General features: G+C 45.0%; 1 protein-coding gene across 1 annotated transcript in view; it reads right to left on the reverse strand.

Annotated features, from left to right (window-relative positions):
* Positions 1–12,099, reverse strand: part of LOC140207923 (uncharacterized) — a 28,105-nt gene extending 16,006 nt beyond the window's left edge. The window contains exons 1-3 of the mRNA XM_072276462.1: positions 11,833–12,099; positions 8,983–9,149; positions 2,180–3,355 (exon numbers count right to left, since the gene is read on the reverse strand). Of these exons, the coding sequence (XP_072132563.1) occupies positions 2,180–2,947 (768 nt within the window). The 5' untranslated portion in view covers positions 2,948–3,355; positions 8,983–9,149; positions 11,833–12,099. The remainder of the gene's footprint in view (positions 1–2,179; positions 3,356–8,982; positions 9,150–11,832) is intronic.
* Between the last annotated feature and the right edge of the window lie 419 nt (positions 12,100–12,518).

Consider the following 12,518-nt stretch of genomic DNA (forward strand, 5'->3'; position numbering starts at 1 on the left):
CCGCTCACCCCAACTTTCTCTCACTCTCGCCTCTCTTCTCCCCTTTCTGTCTACAAACTACACCCCACCCCGCCTTTACAGACCAACACTGAATCTTGACCCGTGTTCACTCCAGGACAGCATCCCATCATTTTCAATGTGCGATGGTGACATTGACAAGATAAGCATCCTTGGTGACATCAGAACTTACTGGCATTTGGAGTTGGATGAAGCAGACAAGGGAGAGAACGAGACAGAGAGATGGAGGAAGAGGGAGAAGGAGAAAAGGGGAAGTGGGAGAGGGGGAGAGAGAGAGTGGGAGATAGAGAGTGGGGAAGGACAGAAAGAGAAGAGAGAACAGGCTGAGTGGTGGTAGTGAAAGAGAAGAAGAGAGAAACAAGAGGCTGTTGGAGTGTTAGCGAGGCAGACTGAGGAGAGATGGGAGCGAAGTGGCTGAGGCAAGAAACAGAGAGACGGGGTCGACTACCAGTGAGGGAAGAGAATGGTGGAAAGTGAGATGGATGTGAAAAATAAACGGGGAGCGAGTGAGGGGGCAGAAAGAAGCATTGGACAGAATGACAGAGGAGAGAGATCGGAAGGAATATGGGAGGGAAGAGAGATGGGGAGTTAAACTGGGATAAAATCCAGGGACTGAGACAGGGGAGATAAACGAGGGAAAGGGACAGGCTATTTGATATCTCCGCTGATGAGTGAGAGAGATACAGACAGGGATCGAAAAGGCCCGCTCATTTTAAATGGAGACATATGGAAATTTCTAAAATTCTCAATCTTCCATGTAAATTCCTTTAGGATCAGTGAAGTGTCTATCTAGCTGAGTGTAGGCGGGTGTCTCGGTACATTTGAGGTGGAGATAGAGGGGGATGGGCACAGAAGCATAGGTCAGACACGGCTGTGTTGAATAAACATAATATCATAAGACTTACTCCTTATCTCACTTCTCAATTCGTTTTCCTGCGGTCTGAGTGTGTACCCCCAGTCCTGGGCTCTGCATTATGGGAAACATCCTCTCCCTATCGTCTCTATCTCGGCTTTTCAGTGTTTGGGAGCTCCCCCTCCATTATTCTAAACCCCAAGCGGGAACAGGCACAGAGACATCAAATACCATGAGCTGTGGTCTTGTTAAGCAGCTTCAGGTGCAGCACCTTGTTCGAGACCATCTGAAAATCCAAACAATCAACACCCACCAAATTTCTTATTTCACCAAAGAATTCCAACAGCTTTGTCTGGGAAGATTTCTCCTGAGGAAAACCATGCCAACTTTGGCTGTACAGGGGAGGATTTAAAAGGACAGTTGTAGAACAGAATCACTGGCAGCATCCAGATGGCCTGAGTTGACTGTACTGTACACAAAGTGTGTTATAAATTCACTTAAATACCAAAAACAGAATTTAAAATAGAACTGATTTATTTGTCTCAGATCCAGGATTTTAAACTCCAGTCCCATTAAAGGTGAATATGCAGCAGAAGAAACTCCTCCCATGCCCAGTGACCAGGGTGCAGGACTGGGTGTGGTGAGCAGCAGCAATTATTGCAGAGTTCAGCACCGACAGTCACTCTCAAAATTGTATTCAGCAACGGTGATGGACAAATATCCAGCATGCAGCATATTGAAACTTTCTCTCCAGTGTGAACACGGTAGTGTGTCACAAGTGTAACACGCTGCAAGTTTCACTGCTAATGTAATGGCCTCTCTGTAATGTTTCACTGCTGAGGTAATGGTTTCTCTGTAGCAGCAATGTTTAGGTTATGACTAGAGATAACAGGGTTTTGGAGTGCGGGGCTATCCAATGACAAAAATGTTCTTCCTTGTGAGTCTGGTAGAGAGATTTCATGGTCTTTTGCTGGGGAGAGATGAGAAGACGTGAATGGTGAGAGTGGGCCCATTTTCTTTTTTTTTTGTTTACTTTACTAACCCTATAGTCCAAGTAAGAATTATAAATCTCAATCGTTTAATCACATATTGTCTACTGTTTGTTATTTTGGGGTACTGATTTGTAACAGGGGACACATCACGCAGCATCCACCCAAGTGAGATTTCTTAAGATTGACCGGGCTGGGGGGGCTATCACCCCCTATATTAATCTGCTCGCCGAATCGAGAGTTACATAAGATTACATTACTGAGTGAATCCCTTTCCACATTCACAGCAGGTGATTGGCCTCTACCCAGTGTGAACTCGCTGGTGTCTCTGTAGTTGAGATGATCGAGTGAATCCCTTCCCACAGTCTGAGCAGGAGAATGGCCTCTCCCCAGTGTGAACTGACTGGTGTGTCAGTAGGCGAGATGATCGAGTGAATCCTTTCCCACAGACTGAGCAGGTGAACGGCCTCTCCCCATTGTGAACTGACTGGTGTGCTTGTAGGCTAGCTAACTGTGTGAATCCCTTCCCACACTCTGAGCAGGTAAATGGCCTCTCCCTGGTGTGAACTCGCTGATGTACTTTCAGATGAGATGATGAAGTGAATCCCTTCCCACAGGTTAAGCAGGTGAATGGCCTCTCTCCAGTGTGAACTCGCTGATGTACCTTCAGTTGAGATGATTCAGTGAATCCCTTCCCACAGTCTGAGCAGGTGAATGGCCACTCTCCGGTGTGAACTCGCTGATGTACCTTCAGTTGAGATGACTGAGTGAATCCCTTCCCACAGTCTGAGCAGGTGAATGGCCTCTCCCCGGTGTGAACTGACTGGTGTCTCAGCAGGTGAGAAGATTTAGTGAATCCCTTCCCACAGTCCGAGCAGGTGAATGGCCACTCTCCGGTGTGAACTGACTGGTGTCTCAGTAACTTAGATGACAAAGAGAATCCCTTCCCACAGTCTGAGCAGGTAAACGGCATCTCTCCGGTGTGAACACGCTGATGTATCTTCAATTGAGATGACCGAGTGAATCCCTTCCCACAGTCCGAGCAGGTGAACGGCCGCTCCCCGGTGTGAACTCGCTGGTGAGCCATTAGGTCAGATGACCGAGTGAATCCTTCCCCAAAAATTCAGCAGATGACCAGCCTCCGCCCAGTGTGATCTGACTGGTGTGTCCACAGGTGGGAAGACCGACTGAATCCCTTCTCACCCACAGAACAGGTGAATGTTCTTGTACCAGTGTGAACTTGCTCATGTACCTTCAGTTGAGATGACCGAGTGAATCCATTCCCACTGTCTGAGTAGATGAATGGGCTCTCCCCTGTGTAAAATGATGGGTGTGCCAGTCGGTCAGATGATCGGGTAAATCCCTCCCCACAGTCTGAGCAGGAAGGATGATCGAGTGAATCCCTTGCTCCACTTCTTAAATATCCGGACAGAGACAGCAAAATTGGCATGTTAGGTTCGAGATTTCCGTAATCAAATTCCTTGTCATTTTTAACCTGTAAAAAGATTTACAAAATCCATCAATGGGTGTAGGTCAACATTTCAGATGAGATCACTTCATTTGTCAAGGTGTGATCTGGCATCAGACTGTTACAGTGAGGTTCAACCCAAGGTGGAGAGAGAAATCATCTTCTAACTGGGCACGGTGCTGGTATCTGGAATGACCATCAAATTCTCGGATGCTCTTCCTGTCTCTATAAGAATAAGGCATTTCTGTCATCTCCAATCTGTGACCTGCTCAGTTTGACTCTCTCCATTGGTATTATTCCCTGTTCCCACTGAGCTGCATGGGTGCCTGGCCCCAGAGTAACTGAAACACTCTCACACAAATAGTCGGCAGTGCATTCCACACACCCACCACTCTCTGTGTAAAAAACGTACCCCTGACATCCCCTTGGTATCTATTTCCAAATACCTTAAAACTCTGCCCCCTCGTGTTAGCCATTTCAGCCCTGGAGAAAAAAAAAACCTCTGGCTGTCCACACTATCAATGCCCCTCATTATCTTATACACCTAAAAAAGGCTCTAAACATAAACAAGGAATATACATTGCTTTGAGGATTTGTTAGAAGTATACACAATTATGAGGATACAGATAGGGTAAATGCAAGCAGCTTTTTCCACTGAGGTTGGGTGGGATGACAACCAGATGTCATGGGTAAGTGGGGAAGGTGAAAATTAAACAGAAATATTTGGAAAATCTCTTTACTGAAATGGTCGTGAGAGTGTGGAATGACATGTCAGCACAAGTGGTGAATATGAGCCAAATTACACAATTAAGAGAAGTTTGGATGGGAGCCTGGATGGTTGGGGTATGGAGGGCGATGGTCCCGGTGCAGGTTGCTGCATTAGAAAGCTGAAATGTTTTTTTGGCATTGACTAGATGGGCCAAATGGCCTGTTTCTGTAGTGAACTTCTCCATGTTTCCATGACAGAGAAGCTGGCCAAACTTGTTTGGAAGAGAAAAGGTAAGAGTGACAACAGAGAAGCAATGGCTGGAGTTTCTGGGAGCAATTCAGGAGCTGAGTGACAGATACATCCCAAAGAAGTGGAAGCATTGGAAATTCAGGAGGAGACAACAATGACTGAAATGAGAAGCCAAAGCCAACATAAAAGCCAAAGAGAGCGCCAACAAAAGGGCAAAAACTATTGGGAAACTTTTAGAAACCTACAGAAGACAACTGAAAAAAAAAGTCAGATGAGTTCCGGGGTGGAATTATGATATTGTAGTCATTAATGAGTCTTGGTAGCACCCAACAGTCTGAGGCATTTAGAGGAACAAAATATCCAGGGCCTGAATATCTCTTGAAAACCAAGGTTCCCTGCACCAGTTACCTTTCAACTTTTATTTTGGCAGGCACATACAAACTAGACACCCTCAAACTTTCACTTCTGAAGGCCTCCCACTTACCAAGTACTCCTTTGCCAGGAAACAGCCTGTCCCAAACCACACTCGTCAGATCCTTTCTGATACCATCAAAATTGACCTTTGTCCAATTTAGAAACTCAACCCATGGTCCAGATCTCTCTTTTTCCATATTTACTTTGAATCTCATGGCATTATGATCACTAATTTCCATCACGAGCCCTGGATCATTTTCTAAGAGCCTATCACACACTTCTACGTTAGGAATTCTACATACTGATTAAGGGCAGATTTGACAAACTCTACCCCATCTAGTCTTTTTACAATATGCGGGTCCCAGTCAATATATGGAAAGTTACTTACTGAATCGACCTTTGTTCTTGGCATGGTCTGTGATCTCTCTACAAATTTGTTCCTGTAAATCCCTCAGAATGTTGGGTGCAACCAAGTCCCAATAATGGCTACAATATCATAATTCCATGTCCTGACCTCATCTGGCTTTCCTACAATGCTTCTTGCATTGTGATATACACAGCTCAGCACATTCATCGCACAATGCTCAACCATTTGATTGCTGACTCTATCTGAGGTCTGAACAACATCTGACTGGTGTCAAGAAAACAAACTCTCCCTCATTGTCACAAAAACAAAGCAGCTGATTGTGGATGACAGGAGGAATAGAGACAGGCTAACCCCTATTGACATCGATGGATCTGGGGTTGAGAGGGTGAACAGCTTTAGGTTCCTTGGCAGAAACATCACCAAGGATCTCACATGGTCTGTACATACTGGCTGTGTTGTGAAAAAAGCACAACAGCACTTCTTTCACCTAAGATGGTTGAAGAAGCTTGGGATGGGGCCCCCAAATCCAAAGAACTTTCTACAGGGCCACAACTGAGAGCATCCTGACTGGCTGCATCACTGCCTGGTATGGGAACTGTACTTCCCTCAATCGCAGGACTCTGCAGAGAGTGGTGCAGACAGCCCAGCGCATCTGTAGACGTGAACTTTCCACTATTCAGGACATTTACAGAGACAGGGGTGTAAAAAGGGCCCAAGGGATATTGGGGACCCAATTCACCACAACTACAAACTGTTCCTGCTGCTACCAACCCGAAACGGTACCACAGCAAAAGGACAAACAGGCTCCGAGACATCATCTTCCACCAGGCCATCAGACTGATTAATTCATGCTGATACAACTGCATTTCTATGTTATATTGACTGATATATGTACAAAATATTCTTTATAAATGACTATAAATTACACATTGCACACTTAGACGGAGACGTAACATAAAGATTTCTACTCCGCATGTATAGGAAGGATGTATGTGATAAAGTCAATTCAATTCAATTCACCCTCTCCACTATCTGTTCTCTCATTCTGGCTCCCATTCCCCCTACAATTTATTTTAACCACATCACCCCCTCTCCCCACACGAGCACAAGCAAGCCTTACCACTGGGATATTAGTCTCCTCTTGTTCTGTTCCTCTAGCTAACGAATCCCCTATCACCGCCTTGACTTTCCTCTGCCAGGTAATCTACCTCCCCCCCCCACCCCCGCCAACAGTTTCTGAAGTGGTCCACTTGTTGTTGTGTGGGATGGCAATAAGAGTACTCTGCAATGGCTATTTAACCTCATTCTCCTTCCTCACTCTTACCCAGTTTCCTGTGTCCTGCACCTTGGTTGTAACTCACCTCTCTTCATGTCGTATCTATCACCCCCTCCAACTCCTGGATGATCCGGAATTCATCCATTTCAAGTTCCAACTCCTTAAAGTGCAGGGTTACAAGCTGCAGCTGGATGCACATCTTGTAGGTGAGGGCATCAGGGACACTGGGGGTCTCCCCACCAATGTCCCACCTATGTTCCCTCTAATTTGTAATGACCAGTGTGCACATAAAACTTCTATTGTGCATTTTTTTTTTTACCAGTGACAACATGTGCACAGTGAATTTAATATAGAGAGGTATTCATTTTAACAGCTAGAAATTCACTGTTGATAAGAACTTTGATCTCCTCTGGGTTTGATCGAGTTCACCAGCACTCTCACACAACCTATGCAGCAGGCCTGTAACGGGTAATGAAGGATTTTCTCACCAGAGCTTTTGCACATTGTCCATATGTGGTTTGCTTGCTAAATGACACTTTAAAAAGTCAGATTTCCAAATATCACTCACTTCTTCCCACTTGTAAATTCTCCAGCTACTTTTGCATTGCCACAATACACACAGGTAAGACCACCAGGACATAAATATTTCCACTGAACCCTCCTGAGGAATTGAGGACTAAAAAAAAAAATCATTTTGAACCTATGTAACCACTGGCTAACAGAATAATTGGGACTGAATAGGAATTTTTGAACTGAAGTAAACTCTGTCTTCAGCAGTTAGCTAAGGCAGGCTCATTAGCATTTCTCTGCGGCTTGTAGACAGACAGACTGAGAGCTGATAACATTAATCATTGTACCCTTGTTAGATGATAACATTATATATTGTACCCTCGTTTGAGTAAAGGGAGGAGGGCTCTCTGATAAGGACAGGAATGAACATCTGTCTGTAATTAAGTCAGGGCCTTGCAAAGGAATTAAAGGAAGAGAGGGCAGTGCATTACTGGCAGAAGTTCTAGATTTCACCCTGCACACTGGGTACAACCCCCTTGCCAGGTGAACCTTTTTCATGTCTACAAGTTGATTTTATTGAATTGCCTAGTGTACATAGCTATAGATACTGCTTAGTTATTATAGATGTGTTTTGTAGATGGATTGAATCTGTTCCAACTAACAATGATACTGCTATGTGTGTTGTGAAGGTATATTATGGGAAATAATTCTCAGGTATGGCCTGCCAGAGATACTTAATTGGATATGCATACCCTCAGGGAAGAGATGGAGAAGTATATATGCCAACTAACTAAAATTTTCCTAACATTACATTTGCAGGTACGACAGGCTTACAAGGAAGAGAACTACCCCGCAGAGAAGAGTGACTATAGAGCATAGAACCTGGGGATTTTGTCCTGATCAAGAACTGGGATCGAGGGAAACTCAGACCTCGGTGGAGAGGACCATATCAGGTGTTACTGACCACTCCCACGGCTGTGAAACTGAAGGGGCAATCTCGGTGGATACATCGAACAGACAACAAACGTGCAACTGAAGGAACTGAGTAGAATGACTCTCTCGGACTAAAGATAAATGTATTGGTTGATAGTGGTGTTCATGTTTATGACTTTGAGAGGGCTCACCCCAGCATCTGGGAGTCCCCGTGTTAACACCTTTCTGTCTCTCTGTCACACATATGCCAAACAGGTAGAACTGGGGCCTGCTGGGTTTGTACCGAAATTCCCCAGCATGGTAAAACTATGATTCCAATGTCAGTAATCCCGCTCAACCAGACTGAGGAACTCTCAGCCTGGGCTTTCTCAAATAACACCCGGGGAAGGGAGGTGAGGAACAGTGGTCGAGTCAGAGATGACTGTGGCTGGCAGTGTTTTGAGGGATGGTATCTCTCAAACAGAACTTCCTACACTGGGAAACATGCATCCCGGCCATACTTGCTGCTTTGTTGATCATGTAATGATCAAAAGGAGGGAATGATAAAGTATGTAAAAGGGTTAACACTTCATTAAACAATAGCAGTGTGTTTTTCGCAAAAAAACTGCTAATGATCAACAGATGTGCTAAGCCATGCTGAGCCATATTTCTTCTTGAGGGTAGCTAGCTAGGGTTTCAGGATGCTTATCTCCCTGTGCATTCATGCATAGAGATAGGACAGCTTCAGTCTGTTCTGTGTGTGTAAGCCATTATGACTATTTTGTAATTTGTCTTTAGGGGCTGTCATGTAGTAAATATCTTTGGCTCCAGCCTGTCTTGTGTGGGCGGTATTTGGACGGATATATCTGTGGTGTAAATGGAATTGTTAGTCAGTTAGTGGATTGGGCAGGAACAGTCATACACTGTTCCTGTTTGAACAACTAACTGAGTAAGCCCTGGGTGCTTGGAATAAAGAGTTTGTACTTATATGGTCTCTGAGTGACTTTATCTGGCTTTGACTTCCACAGAATGGGAGTGGTTTTAAAGAGCTGGGCTGCTGGAAGCACATTACCAGAGCTGGAGTGATTGAAACTGGGTCTGACAGAGGCATAACTGGTTCTTCTGGGCACATTCAGTCTCACTCCAACTATTTCCTACCTTCCCTTGTACAGATATGTAATGTCTAAAGGACCAGTGTTTGAGTAAATCAGACTCACCAAACTTTCTCCTGACTGAATCACTGGAATCTCCGAGTCAGATGAGTTCTCTCCAGTTGATGCTCTCAATCCTCGGGCTGGTTCACTTGTTGCTGTTCCCTCGTCTTCAGTCGTGGTTTGCTTCCAGTTGGGATTTTTTTCCAATAAATCTCTCACCGCAGGTCTATCTTTAACATGAAAGATAATGAAGCACATTAACAATAAAAAGGAGAACCAAATATATCTGCTTAATGTTACTAAGAACAAAACTCACTGAAACTTAAACATTGAAAGCAGATATAATGATCTCAGTGAACAATCTTTTATTGTCCCTCACAAGTCACAAAACGATATGGAATAAGAAGGAGCCATCATTCAGTCATGGTGAGACATAAGAGACAGGCACAGAATTAGGTGATTCGATCCATCTGGTCTGCCCCATCACTCAACCATGGCTGAGTTTTATTCCAACACCATATTCCTGCCTTCCTCCTGTAACCCTGAAGCTACTTAGCAATCATGAATATATTAATCTCTGTTATAAATATAATCAAATGGCAGCCTCAACCAACCTCTGCAGCAACAAATTCCACAGATCAGATATCTTTAGGCTAAAAAATTTTCCTCATCTCAGTTTTAAAGGGAAGCATATTTATTCTGAGACTGTGCTGTCAGATCAGACTCTCGGTCTAATGGAGACATCCTCTCCATGTCCACTGTATCCAGGCTTTTCAGCATTCGGTAGGTTTACTTAACCATACATCCCTCCACCACCACCCCCCCCCCCACCCCATCCCTCTGAACTCCATTGAGCACAGGTCCAGAACCATTAAATGCTCCTCATACATAAAGCCGACCATTCCTGAGATTATTCTTGTAAACCTCGTTAGCAACAACTGTATTGAACACATTTCCAGGAAGGACAGACAGATTGGTACGAGGATAATTTACAGGAGAAGTTGTGCTTTCTTTACTGTTCTACTATCACAAAATAAGTCATTTCCATTCCCAGGTTAAAACAGGTCTATTTCAGGAAATATAAACCAATCCAGGGTGAATTACCAGAAACACTCAGCAGGTAAGGAACAGCTGTGGGGAGAGGAACAAACTTTACAATTCAGGTTAATAAAGTTTTGTGAGAATGACTTCAAACATTTTCTGTTTTTATTGCAGATCTCCAGCAACTTGAGGTTCTGTCTGATTTCCACTGAGTGACAGATAGGTGATAGTGAGGGGGGAATTCCCAAACACAGTTTGAACACCAAACTCAGGGGGTCTATTTCTACTGTTGTAAACACGGAACTCATCTTCTCCTGAGATTAGCAGTCATTACTTCCAAAGGAACTCCAGAAACAAACATCTGATCGCAGACCAGAAATACTCGCTCAACACCTCATAAGCCCAAGCAGCTTGATCCCTGGGTCCATTTTACCTGGATCAAAAACTGTGATATCCCAGGACAAAACCTCACAGAGTCGCACAGCTGAATCTGCCACTCACTGACCCTGAGAGTCTCACACATCATCCCCACATCTCACACTGGGTAGTGCAGTCCAGGATTTCCCCACAACCAATGTCCAGCTGCTCGAAATTTCTGCTTCATTGCAGAAGGACAACCATCCAGCCCCATCTGTAGAAGCACTAACCAATGTCAAAGCAAAAACACCGACAGATCCATATGCCTGGAATGTAGATCACAGGATTATAGCCCGAGCACCAACTCTCCCAGTACTCTTTGCTGCCAGTAAAATGCTGCAGTGTGTCAGCCAGTCACAATTCAATAACTAGCATCTCCAAACCAATGCACAACAGAACCAGTACCTGATGACCCTCTGGCATTCCAGCTAACAAAAACTGATTTTGGAAATAACTCAGTGAGGTTAAAGGTGTAAATCAACACTTCACAATAAAAACAAGGGTTAGAAGAAGGATTGCTGATATATAACATTGAGGTGGTGAGATACAGGGTGGACCGAGGTTGACCCAGATGGTTGATGTACATCACTGAAGCTGGGGGGGGGGTGGGGGGAGGAATTAGGAGGCTGGACCGAGTTTGAACAAGATGGGCAGGGATGAGCAGATGGAACCAGGTGAGAGAAGGGATCAAGGACAATCACTGATGGGCCTCCAGCAGTACACAGATACTGAATTAATAGTACATACTACTGTATAAAATGACAAAGTTAGAACAAACAACAAGAACTCTGTCGTATATACTTTGATGCTCACCAATTTTTTATCAACACACCATAGAAAGTTTCCGATCTGGACACTTCACACATTTGCATGGTAACTACTCTGCCTATGACTGTGAGAGACTGCAGGGACCTTTGGATACAGGTCAGCACATCACAGAAACCATTCTGCCCCTTAGACTTCCCAGCCCCTCGGTAAAGCAGACAGTGAAATCAAAGATCCCCATAACCAGGATCATTCTCCTTTCTCACCCAACCCAGTCCGGGAGATGACACAACAGACTAAAAGCTCACAGGACAAATGCGAGGAGTCTCAGGAAGCGAGGCAAGTTGGGGGAGGTTAACTGGACTCAGGGGCCAACATCAGATTCCTCCAACACGACACGGAGGAAGCATCACAACCCATCCAGGGACTGAGGGACACACCATGTGATTTTGCGTCACAACGCGGAGGGTGGGGCAGATCTGCGGTTAAACAGCCTCACGTGACCTGCTGACGGGACTCCCATTTCAATTCTGCGGAAATAGACAGCCTGGTCTCCTGGTTTGGATCGTTCAACGCAGATTAAGTGAAGTCGACACATTTCTGACGAGCCCAGATAATTGGAAAATAAATGAGTTCGGGCCTCACGGCCAACATCAGATCTCCTCGCTCGGGATCGGTCTCAATACTCACCAATGGGGAAGTGATATCTTCGGCCCGCAGACAGTGATCCCGACCCCCGACGCCCCGACCCAGGAGGCGAAAAGCCTTTGCCAATCCCGCAGACGACTCACTTCAGCACCGAGCGGAAAGGCAAACACCGTCCATCTGGAGACTGTGAGCAGGCGCGGAGTGATTGTTGCGGCATCCGGAGGGCGGGGCCTCGGGAACAGACGCGCAGCTGCTGCCCGTCTGCGGTTCAATGGGCGGGGCGAACGGGATCACGTGACCTGCGGGGGCAGAGACTCCAGCTGCCCGCCACTCTGGGGAAAGAAACAAACTTGTGTTATGTACCAGCAGCAACAGACCACAAACTCAGTTTTAATGTAAACTACTAGCTTTATTAGTATATACAAAATTAAACTAACTACTCTTCGAAACAGAAGTTAACAGTGTCATGCGTTTGTGCCTCCCACACTGTCAAGTTTAGGAACAAGTACTTAAAGTTTCAAGATGGCAAGTTTCAGTTATCCACGGAATGGGGAAATTTGTAAATCCACATTAAAATGCAACGAGGAAGTTATCACGAAGAATTTCACTGGTTCCACGCTGGGAAAACGAAGTAACAGTCGCGGAAGGTTTTCAGTCACCATAGTCATACTTTATTGATCCCGGGGGAAATTGGTTTTCGTTACAGTTGCACCATAAATAATAAATAG

The sequence above is a fragment of the Mobula birostris genome, chromosome 13, assembly GCF_030028105.1.
Source record: "Mobula birostris isolate sMobBir1 chromosome 13, sMobBir1.hap1, whole genome shotgun sequence".
NCBI classification, from domain to species: Eukaryota; Metazoa; Chordata; class Chondrichthyes; order Myliobatiformes; family Myliobatidae; genus Mobula; species Mobula birostris.